The following is a 12,461-nucleotide window of genomic DNA, read 5'->3' as shown; positions in this document are numbered from 1 at the left end:
CAGGAACTTGGCCACATCCTCATCAGTGCCAGTTTCTGGCAGAAAATATTGTTTCTCACATCCTCAGGATGTTTAACTTTGAATAGTTGAGTCAGGCTGGTCTCAGCATTCTTCAACACCAAAAGCAGCATGACACCCCTCCTCCATCCACCTCTGATAACTTTTGCTATAAAGTTTGAGCGGTTTTACCCAACTTAGAGCATCCTGCTATACTGAAATAGTAACATTACACTACACTACAATAGAATTGTATAAGCTTTGAAGTGTAATTATAAAAATTATTTGGCCTGACATTACATCTTTGGCTCTAAAAATCTTGTACATCACAAGTAGCAAACACACACACAAATCAGAATATACAAACTAGCACAGTACATGATCTGAGATTTTGGGGAAAAATATTTATTGTCAGGCTATCAAATTTCAGTGTGGGATTGGCTAGCAATCTAATATCAGGAAAAGAAAAATTGGCAAGTTTTCTTTTGTGATGCAAAAAGCATTACTTTAACCTTTTGGAAACATGAGGAGAAAATTATGTGTTGAGTATCACACTGGGAAAAAAAAGAAAGGATTAAGCCATAGCTAGCTGAAGAGGGAAAAATTATTTGGGATGTCTGCAGAGCTTAGATGTTAGTATCTTGATACCAAATGATTACAAGTTATTTTTAGCTTTAACTCAAGCTATTGTCCTGATCATGACAACACAATGAGACTTCAAAAAGTTCTACAGGTCTATACTAGAAAATGATATAATTTCATGAATTACTAAGTAATCTCTTAATCATTTAGATACCAGAACATTTTAGAAAATGAAAATAAATGAGCTCTTAAAGTCAGACAGGAACTAGACTGTAGAAGCCATTCATGACTTTTATATTTGCAGCCAAAAATGAGTATTACCAAAATATTTTGTCCATTTGTACTCCATCTGTCCCCATCTTTCTTCCAGGTCTCCTACAAATATTGAATGGCTTCCTGGAGCCTTCTATTCTCCAGGCTGGACAATCCCAACTCTCTGGGTTCAGGAGAGGTGCTGCAGCCCCCTGAATCTTCTTTGTGGCCCTTCTCAGGGCATGGTCCAAGAGAACCATGTCTTTCCTGTCCTGGGGATCCCAGAGCTGAATGAAGTCTCTCTGTAAACTGAACGACTGAGGGGCAGAATCACCTCACTTGACCTGCTGGCCACACTGCTCTGGATACAGTCCTGGATATGGTTGGCTTTCTAGTTTCTGGGCTGCAAGTGCACATTGCTGGCTCATGTCCAGCTTTTCAAGCACTATTACCCTCAATCCTTCTTCACAGAGCATCTCTCAATCCCTTCCATCTCTTGGCTGGGATTTGCCTTGAGTGCAGGACCTTACACTTGGCCTTGCCGAGCACCTTTAATTCACATGAGCTGGCTTGATCTTGTCCTTCTGTGTGGCATCCTGTCCCTTGGACATGTCACAACCACACACTCAGATAGTGCAAATTCTCAGAGGGTGCACTCAATCCTACTATGTCACTGATGCCATGTTCACTGTGGGGCAAGTTACATTTTGACCTTCTCTTATGGCTCACATGCCTACAGAAGCCCTTCCTTTTCCACTTGCATCCCTTGCTAGGTTTGCTTTAGCCACACCTTGCCTTTCCAGATCTATCCTGTCACAACTGAGCAATGTCCCTATGCTCTTTCCAGTATACCTCCTCCTGCTTCCCTGCCTTCTTACTTCTTTCTTGCCCTTCAGTTTGGCAAGCAGGACTTGATTCAGCCATGCTGTTGGCTTTCCTTTCCTGGTTTCTTATAGATGAGAATTGAGAGCTCTTGCTCCCTGTGGAACGCACACTTCCAAGATCTGCCGGTCTGTTCCACTCCCACTCTGAGGTCAGTGGGTCCCATGGACTACCTCCTAGAACCTAAGTATTGCTCTCTCCTACAGGGAGATGCTCATGCGGCCTGCTGTTGTGCCAGGGAGATCTAAGGGCTTCACTTAGGACCATTGTTTAAAGGGTTCCAAGATGACTGACTTTAGCCCTCAGGCAGTTTCCACATTGGCCGCCATCCAAGGCAGTAATTACTGGAAAATTTCTGAAGTCTATAAGCATAATATTGTTCCTCTCAGGCTGTGTTTCAGGTAAGTAACATTCCCAGGCTACCAGGGGCTGACTTACTGTCTCTTGTCACCCTCCTTGGTTAGGCAACAAAGGCCCTGTTATGGACAGTGTTTCTGATAAGTTCAAGGGCAGTTTTGGTGGGGTGGGGGTGAGGGGGTGGAGGAGGTGTTTGAAGACATAATACATCACCACACAAGGATCTTTTACCAAAGGCAATCCATCTTTCACCACTGTAGTCACTTGGATCACCTCTCTGCCTTTAAGAAACCTTCATCCAATACACTTCTACAAAGTGAGACCTGTACACTGAACAATAGGAAATGTAATTTCTGATGTAATTTGGACTACACCATCTATCAGTCTGCAGGATGCAAAACTCACACATCTATCAGTCTGCAGGATGCATACTCACACTGGGTATGACAATACTTCTGTATCCATAGTAAGCATTATGCATAGGTTCAATTGGCAACCCTCAAGTTAAAATGCTTAAAAATATTTCAACAAAAGATTATACACTGAGCAACCAACAAAGCAGCCTTTCAATATTTAACAACACACTACAAAGAACAGAAGGGTATCAAAATCTATTTCGTATTTTGTACAGTGCAAATATAGCTGACACATGAAGTACACAATCCTTTCTGAATAGGACAGAAAACCCACAGAAACTGATTTCCTGCCCCTCATGAAGAACTTTAAAACAATTGAAAATGGCTGTCAAAATTCTTGTCCATAAAGTTCATTCTTGCTGCAAGTAAAATTCTCCCTGAAATAAAGGGTTTCAGTTACTCCAAGTCATTGGAAGTTTCAATTACTGTTACCATGGTGTATTGCTTATTGCATATTACTAATGTTCATTTTTCAGAAACAGAATTCATAAGAAGCTAATAGGTAACAGCAGCAAGTAGCTAAGCACTTGCCCTCAGTGTTTTTTTCATGTCTGCAGGTCAAACAGCTGTTCAGAGCAAAACCCCATGCTACAGAAAGATTATCTGACTTGTCATGCAAAGGCTTTCACTCCCACTCAGTCAGAATACCCATCATACCACCATCCAACATCGCTCAAAAAGCCCTTCCTTAGAATCCTGCTGACCTGCTTTTATAATTGTCTTTATTCTCAGAGAATAAGGACACATTTATGATTACTTCCACCCTATATGCATGTGTTTGCCAAACATACCAAAAACCACATTTCAGGGGCACTCCCTAGCCCTGTGAATAAATGGCCAGTACTGTGCACAGTGTATTTTAAGAGCATCACTACCCCTTACATTCCGACTTTCTCAAATGGACCACTTGAATCTGGAGCAAGCAGAGTCTGTTTATTACATGCTACAGACCATCAGCAAATGACTTCTTTTGGTTTAGAAACAGCCCCAGTTGATAAACTAGATTATCCAAAAGTTCTAACTCCATTTGAACACCTAAGAAAGTGCAGTCAGGCACTCCAACTTCACACCTGGCTGAAAATTTCTGTGATTTTACAAGTGATACATTAACTGCTGATCATACAGTAGTGACAAAGCAATATTCTTCTTCTATGACAAAACTAAGAGCAGTGAGAACTGCCTCAGGAGCTTAAAGCATCACAAGTTTTTCAGTTTCTAGTATTGTCTCTGCAAGGCAATCTGAAAGTCTTGTAAAACCTTGCACTAACTACTGCAACTCCCGAAACTTTCATAGCAGCACCTTATAATAACCTTCTTAGTGTGAGTTTGAATGCCAGTAACACACAATGTAGGGTACAAATTCATTTATCTGTAATTTTTATGTAACTCCAACTGACTAATGTCAGGTATTAATTTATTATTTACACACAACACAGTTAACTCAGATCTGTGTGTCAGCTTTCCACACCAGGCCATTCAGGCAATTTTGTCCCATCCACAGCAGATCTCCAACCCCCCTGTATCTGCAGTACACATGCTCCAGGCTTGGGAGTTTCTTTCTGCCCAAGAAGCAATGATCCACACAGTAAGTAGTACCTTTGCAGGCTTTCCAGTACCACAGAGCAGTTAAAAAAGAACAGTATTGGAAATCCTTCTTTCACTAACACCTCCCAAGACAGCACATAGAGCCATTATTATAGCTACTATCTTCAAAACACAGTTCTGGCTCTCCTTGCTACAGCATACTAAGATCAGAGGCACACAGGGTAAATCCACAGTACCAATATTCTACTTCCTTAGCAGAAGACCTCCTTTGAGTAATACAGACAAGCCTCTTTTTCAGTTCATTGCAGAGATTATGGTCCTACCAAATGAAGAGTAAATTGTTTTAAATTAATCAGTTCAGAATTTGTGGTTTTAAGTATTTCTGTATTTTCATTAATACTACATTTCAGTGAAGTAAGTAAAAAAAGGTGACAGATTTTCTGGTTAAGACCATTTATTTTAACAAATAGATGAGTCTTTAAGATGAACTGGAGGCTGCAACAGCTGCTCTCTTGGGCTTCGGTGTGGTTCCCTCACGGAATCCATTCCTGCAAGTAGAAATATCATTACCACTTTTTGAGAAGTTGAGTCCTGCTCCAGGTTATTTTCTAATAGTCATGTTTTAGATGAAGCTCACTAGCTTTTTTCAATTTATCTCAGTAATGCAATGAGATCACTATAGAGTTCACCTGTTCAGCCTTTTTAAACATAAAACATTATTAAAAATTGTCTTGAATAAGTAGTATGGTTTTTACTCTCTTTTGTTGAAGTAAATTTGACTTCTTAGAATAGGAAGATTTCATTATCTGAGTGAACACTGCAAATATAGCTCACCTGCTGAAAGCACATCTCACTTCACACTCCTCCTGACTAAAGAGGTCCTGTTTCTGAAGTCTATTTCTTACAAAAATCTTCTATGCCTCCAACCACACTCTTCAGCCCTGAGCTTGATTTTGGATGACATTTCTACTTGAGCAACACTCAGTGGAAAGCAAGCTACAGCTGCACACTGAACTGGATGGTGTTTTATGGCTGCCACTGGAAAAGAATGAGCTAACCAAAACAAATTAATTGATCTCTCAACCACACCCACCACTGAGACTTAGTCTCTTACCTTTTGCTAATAAAGCCAATCTATATTTTTAATAACAACACTTCTGAATTACGTGATATTTTTCATATACCTTTCTTATGTAGACCAGAAGCTACAGAATTCAATGGGACCCACAGAAAATGAGAATCATACAACACCTCCACTACCTCCCAAGTACAATTCAAAGGCTTTGTACTAAGTCTTAGAAACTTGCAACTCAGGATCTGATGTAATACCTAATTAACACTGACTGAACTCTAAATAAAGAGAGGGACCAGAAGTTATCCCTGTCCTGAACTCTTTCTGAGTGAGCAAATAGGGACTGGAGTGCATTTTGAGACTCTAGAAACGTTTAGTGTAATCTATTTAATTGAATCACAAATAGACAAAATACCACACAAACCATTTTCAAATGTGAGCTTCTTACTACAGTAATGTTTATATTCTGTACTACCTTCATTTAGTATAAATACTGCAACTTTTTACACACCTTTGTCTTACCAGTAAGGTTTTTTTTAATCCTCAAAGAAGGATAAAATGCAGACAACTATAAGAAGCACATTATTTCATTACATATTTAAGAAGACTGTACTCCATTAAGTGGTACTAAAACAATTAAAATGTTAACTTTGAATGGTGAATTTTGTCATTAAGTGGTGTCTATGCAGGATTTCAAGCATGCTAGTCTGTAATAACATATTATACCTGAATCGACGGTAGACCTTTTTCAGGTGCCTCATGCGACCAGTACCAGTGGTGTTGCGTCTTTTAGCTTTTGCACTCCAGTTATCTAAAATATGTAAGTTACTGTTATTACCCGCACCAAGTAATTTTGGTTCCATGTTACATGTATGGTACAATTACTCAAGATAACAAAAGAAAAAAAAAAACTGACTAAAACTGAATTCAGATTTTATGCACTAATTAACTGCATATTACCTAGCATATAGTTAAATCACCATTAATTTGAATAAAGCTCCAAAATGAAAAGTGGTAAAACTGCAGAAAGACAGTTTTCCTCCTTGACTGGAAAACAAGTCAAACTACTGAAGAAAAAGAAACACTTTTTTTAAATTAGAGCCAGTTAAAAGTTATTTACTTACACTTTCTCTTACGCTTAGCAGGGTAACCACATTTCCCACAGGTCGATTTTTGCAGATGGTATGCCTTGGACCCACATCGACGACACAGGGTGTGTGTCTTGTTTCGTCGTTTACCAAACGACGATGTACCTTTCGTCTGAAAAGCATTTTAAGACATGGGAATATCACTAACACTTCCAAGTCACAAAACTAGAAGAACAAGCCTCAAAAAACCGAGCGCAAACCGAGTCGTGTAAACTCGTCAGAGGCACATTCAACTCTGAACCACAACTCAATTTTAACTACGAGCAGCCTCCATTTTCAGGACCCGTTGCCGCCATTCGTCATGTGCCCACGCCCCCGTGCTGAAGAAAAACGGAGCCACGGCACGTTTACATCGGCTTCCCTCTCCCCACACCCATCACCCTAAAGCAGCAAACCGCTCTCTCCCGACGAAAAGTGACTCGCTTCACACGCAGCAGCCGAACACTCACCCCTAGTGACCGAAACCCCTCCTGCTACGTTACCGCCCGGCTGGTCAGCCACAGCGGCAGCAGGTACGAAGTAGGAGTCCCCGGAGCGCACGCGGCCCCAGGCCGCACCACGGCCTCCCTGCCCGGCCCGGCGCAGCAGCAGCGCCCGCCGCCAGCCCCCAGCCCCAGCCCTGCCGCCCAACCCTGCCGCGGCACAGCGCAGGGCCTCCCCTCGCGGCCCGGCCAGCCCCCGCGGCGCCCCGGCCGAGCGCAGCGGCGGATGGCAGCGGATAGCGGTGGATATCCCGCGAGCGAACCCAGCACTCACCATCTTCGCCGGCCGCCAGCACCAAAGAGGCCGCGCCCTCCCCCGCTTCCGCCACGGCCCCGCGAGCGCTTCCGGGGGCGGCCGCTTGGGCGGGCCCGGGCCGGGCCCGGTGTGAGGGGACGCCCGGCGAAAGCGGAGTCCGGGCGCAGCGCGGGGCACCCCAGGGGTACGGCTCTACAGCAGCGCCCGCGGTGCCAGGCGAGTACCTCAGCGCCAAGTCCTCACCCTGCTCACACCGACAGTCGAAGTTCCCTTTACAGAATCACAGAATCACCAATTTTTGAAGAGATCTACAAGACCATACAATCCACCGGTCCGCCCAGCACTACCCCTGTAAACCCCTAAATCATATCACTCAATGCCAGACCCAGACGCCTATTGAACACCTCCAGGGAGAGCGATTCCCCCACCTTCCCGGTAACCAACTTCTGGCCACCCGAGCAGCGATGAAGTTTTTTACGTGAATCTCCCATCTCTCAGTTCCACACCATTTTCTGTTGTCCTCTCTGTAAGCACAGTAGAAGAGACTGGCCCCCACCTCACTACACCTTCCTTTCAGGTGGTTGTAGAGAGCAGTAAGGTCTAATGGGTGAGTTTTAATGAGTGAAATTCAGTCACAGGATACTCCTGCCTGTAATACACAACTTTCAAAGTAAGCTGCCTTGAACAACAGGCCCTCCTGCACTCTGTATTTGTCCATGTCCTCCCCCAGACCCCACCACAGTGTTACACAGTCTGCCTGAGATCGAAAGTGTTGCAATGGACATCATGGGCACAAAAAAGGGAAATGGTTACAGCACTGAGCCTGAGTCCAAGAAACATTTAGACATATGGCATCAGGACAATGCTCTAGACACATGGTGTGATTCTTGAGGCTATCTTGTGCAAGGCGAAGAATTGGTTGGTGATCCCTCTGGGTCCCTTCCAAATCAGCATATTCTGTGATTCTCTGAAAATCTACTATTTAAATTCTCATATGCCTGCCTACTATGCATCTTCAGTAGACTTACAATCTATACACAATTTTATCTTGAGAGAGTTCATTTCAGGGAAAATTGGAGAAATTTATGTGTACCTTATTACCAGATCATTATCTTGTCATCCCAAACAGAGCCAGAAATTGATGCTATAGCCAGTTTATTTATCTTTGATTGTAGAATTATGTAACTTGTCTTACAGTACTTGGCGAAAGCATGTCTTTTTCTGGTAAGCTAGATCTTAATCCTTGTTTATTGACTAAAAATCTAGCTTTTCGCAAGTACAGCTGTCTGGGCCCACCAGAAGCCAACAAACTGTGAGCAACTCTCCCACTATAAATGAGTTGAAGCCCTGTGACATAGAGCTCATTGATTAGAAGAAGGGGTAGTCCCATGGCACAGTCCCCATATTAGTGAAGCTGTATCTGACCTGCTGCATTTTCACTCCTGGACAAATCATGTTCATATGGTTGTCTAAATATTAATTTATCCTCACTTCTTTTGGAGTGTAGCCTCTTGTTGAATTCTTTTGGTGCTAATTTATGTAATCGGAGGCCTTTGACTTCTGCTAAGGTTGAGGGATGGGGAAAAAAGCCATTTTGACTTCAGCAGCACGGCTTCCAAACTCAAAAAGGTGTGGTTTAGGCTATTCTCTCAGTTCTCTCATTTTTGGGTGGCAGTTTCTCTTTCTGAAATACCAGAAATCTTTGCCTGTATTCATTTTACCTCACATGAAATCTAGACATTTACTCCATCCAAGGTCCTGCAGTAGTTAAAAAGGAGAGATTGGTTCCAAATGGTAAATCATCCCATTTTAAATTAGGTGTCTGAAGTAGGGTGATCCTTGAGAGGAAACCTTCTTCCATGAAGGGTTTCTTCCTTCTTCTGCCTAGAGAAGACTGGGAAGACCCATTGAGCTGGGCACATAGGTAGCTGAATTTAGGTAAAATTAATTTTAGCCTGACTTGACTCAATGAAGATATTTTATAGCATTTTTGTCTTCCTTAACAGAAATCAAAAGAGAAATCACAGTGTTCTATGGATGAAATACCATTCAGAAAAAAACACCAAAACAAACCACTTAAATGGTATGAATACACCCTACAGGCTGAACTGGAGTCATATTTCTCCCAGCAACCTTGCTGTGTGCCTTTTATCTAGTGCCTCCTTTGCTCTTTCTTTCTCACTAAATCTCAGAAATCTGGAAGATGGCATGGACATTGGACAGGTGCCATGGCAACAGCCTCCAAAGGAAGTCTGTTGGTTTGGCTGCCTGCAAGAATATGCAGGAATTATTCCTGTCCTTTGTGGGATAAAAATAATCTTAATTTACATGTCTTCAAACCTGTTCAGAAAGAAAGATTGCTGCTATCATCATGCATTTGTCTTTAGTATTCAGGAATATTTTTCGGGTAGAGAATGGGCAGAGCTGTGGCTGACCCAGTACCATTCCAGAAGGTCTTAGCTTGTGTGAAGCTCACAGGGGAGCAATGAACAGAGTTCATTGCCCATTGCTCAGAACCCACAGGCTGCTGCTGAATGGCACCAGTCTAAATTCAGCACTGACTAATTCACACTGCTTCTTTGTTGCATAGAAAGTAATCCAAATTTTGGAAGGTGACATGTCTGCATTTAAGAACTGTATTTTTGATGTAGGAAACAGGAGTCTGTCACTGCAGCTGATATTCCATCACAGCTTCCGTACAGCAATTTTGGTCCAGACAGGTTTGCTGATGGAAAAAATCCTTTGTTGTGCCAGCAAACAGTGATCCTATTAGTCTTCTAGGTTAGGGTTTATTGAGTACCATGTTCTGCACCATGTTCCACAGCCTGGCTGATCTGGTTGGAGTTAAAACTGCAGTAAAAAAATAGATATGCCTTTAGAAATAAGCTTTAGAGTTAAGTCTAGTTCAAAGACAGGGAGATCAGAACCAGGACTGGCTAGGCATTAGAGAGGAAAGGGTATGTGAGCAGCAAATAACCCCTACCACATCACACCATCACTGGGGTGCAGTACAGCCAGACACACCCTGTGGTGTGACAGAAAACAGAGGAGTTGAAGTGGTTTTACTGATCTTGAACTGCTGAAAGGACTAGTATGTGACAAATGAGCCACTGATATCCAAGCAAGTTCTGTCTATTGTCATCATATGGCATCACTTGTTTGTGCACGTGTGGCACCCTTTACTCAAGCAGGGATGAGTTAAAGGATGGGAATAGTGGAAATTCAACCTTTATATATAGATGTTTGAAGCTAGTCAGCACTAAATATTATCTTCAATTATCTTCAGTGGTGCAGACAAACTGAAGTCTTTATTTCTTAGTGTGCTCTCATAGATCAAAAGCATGCCTTTTAGTATCCTCCTGAATCTCAAACTCTTTAACAAAGGTGACAGCATCTCAAAAATGCTACAGGAAAACTGAGGAATTCAAGGGCAACATTTTCATGAGGGTTGGTTTGGTTGCCTTTGTGTCTTGTTATCATCCTGATTTGCAGAGGTAAATATCTCAGTTGGAATTAGTGGGGAAGACACTGATTATTTGTTACCTAGCAGGCAGAAGCAGCATAACTTCATCTGTATAATATAATAATTTGAAACTTCTGCATGTGAGTTTGAATCAGAAGCATTTGTCACCACAAGATGACAGCAGAGTTCAAGTAAAATCTTTCTACTAAACAATTCAATAAAAACTCTCAAACAGTAACAGTATATTAAGTTAATAAATTGAAATATTAATGAATATTATCTGTACAGTTCTTACATCTTTATGACAATAACAGAAAGTTTTAGCAAACAGCAGTGCTTATGAATAAGCCTGTTGTATCCTGCTAAGAAACTAATAATCATTAGATTATAGAAAAGTCTTTCTATTTGTTTGAGATGAAAATGAATACAAGAAAATTAAACAGCTGGCATTGACTTCTGAAATTGCTTGTTACAATACAGTGGAAGAGATAAAAAAAAATTAACATCTCAATATTTTTAAATTACACTTCTATGGCAGCCTTCCAGTACCTAAAGGATGCTTACAAGTAGGATGAAGGGCAACATTCTACAAGGGCATGCAGTGGTAGGACAAGGTGGGGTGGCCTTAAGCTGAAAAAAGGCAGGTTAAGATTAGGTATTAGCAAGAAATTATTTACTATCAGGGCAGAGATGCACTGGGATAGGTTGCCCAGAGAAGCTGTGTGTGCCCCATACATGTAAGTGCTCAATACTAGGCTGGATGGGGCTGGTCTAGTAGAACATGTCCCTGCCCGTGGCAGGGGAGGGGTGGAACAAGATGATTTTTAAGGTCCCTTCCAACCCAAATCATTCTGTTATTCTATTGCCACTCCTCAGCATCAGAGAGAGAGAGAGACTAGATAATAGCCTTCAGATCACCTTGGGAATAGCAGTAATACTTGCAGATCATGGCAGAAGCATGACTACCATCACAAACATGGCAGGAAGAGCTCCCTGCCCATTTCCTCAGCTGCCTTTAACCTTTATCTTAGAGTAGTTGCAGGGGGGATCCTGGTTTCTTCCCCACTAGAAACCTCACTAGAATCTTTCCTGTTCCATCTGCCTAGGGGAACAGGGAGAGCATATCTCTTCTCAGCAGAGGTAGGGACAAGCCTGGGACATACTTGCTACACAGTGCAACAGAATTTAGAAAATTCAGAATTTTAAATGATCCTATTTTTTTTTTCCCTTTGGTTCTGCTTCTGTTTAGTTTTTATTCTTTTTTGCTTTCTGTTTAATGCTTATGCTTAGATACAGTACAGAGTTGTGGGGCTTTGTTGCACCAAATTCTCAGAGGGCGTTTCACTGTTTGCAGAGCTGGTTGCATGGCAGTTTAGGCTGAGCACCAAACAGGGTGCATAGGAGAAAGCCACAAGTTCCTTAACAAGGTGACAGCTATTTATTTCTCAGTTCTATAACAACAAAATATTCTTGTTAGTATTATTTTGATAAAAAAAAAAAACCTTGCTTGATCTTTTCTTATTTGACACTGTTGTCTTACAACTTTGTTGCATTATTCATGCACAAATGTATGCGCACACAAGCCTGGAGCAAAATTTTCATCAGAGAGGTACAAAAAGCATTTGAACTACCACCATCTGGTATTGTAGTCTGAATCACATTCCAGGTGGAAATGCCTAGCTTCCAACCACGTGCCTCTTACATTGCAGCAGAAAATATTTTAGTGAATTGTGAGGAAAATGTATCAGTGCAGACTGCAAAGTACTGGACTTAATTTTCCTTCAGATGGTTCTAGAATTTTTGAGAAAAGGCTGGTCAAATGGTTGTCTGAAATGGCATAGATTTGATGGATCTTGTAGTGGGAAGGTAAATAAGTTAGATGACCTTCTGAGGTTTCTTCTAGCTGAACTTTTGTCATACTGTGATTTCATAAAAGGCCTCTCACTATAGAGACATAACTGTACCTCTAATCTCTAAGGCTGTCATTTTCTCAGAAAATGCATTTGAAC

At 41.8% G+C, this 12,461-nt stretch overlaps 1 protein-coding gene and 1 non-coding gene across 2 annotated transcripts; both read right to left on the bottom strand.

Moving 5' to 3' along the window:
• Positions 1-4,467: 4,467 nt before the first annotated feature.
• On the bottom strand, positions 4,468-7,104 carry RPL37 (ribosomal protein L37). Its single transcript, XM_054003066.1, has 4 exons — positions 7,008-7,104; positions 6,228-6,363; positions 5,830-5,914; positions 4,468-4,579 (listed from the first exon to the last, which is right to left on the bottom strand). Exons 1-4 carry the CDS (start codon positions 7,008-7,010, stop codon positions 4,510-4,512), a joined length of 294 nt encoding a protein of 97 aa, XP_053859041.1. The 5' UTR covers positions 7,011-7,104; the 3' UTR covers positions 4,468-4,509.
• LOC128822698 (small nucleolar RNA SNORD72) lies at positions 4,680-4,760 on the bottom strand. The gene has a single exon (XR_008441565.1). It is a non-coding gene; the product is annotated as a small nucleolar RNA SNORD72 (small nucleolar RNA).
• Positions 7,105-12,461: the final 5,357 nt, after the last annotated feature.

Source organism: Vidua macroura, chromosome Z, assembly GCF_024509145.1.
Source record: "Vidua macroura isolate BioBank_ID:100142 chromosome Z, ASM2450914v1, whole genome shotgun sequence".
Taxonomy (NCBI): Eukaryota; Metazoa; Chordata; class Aves; order Passeriformes; family Viduidae; genus Vidua; species Vidua macroura.
Note: the sequence above shows the minus strand (reverse complement) of the source record. Positions and strands in the feature narration are given on the sequence as shown.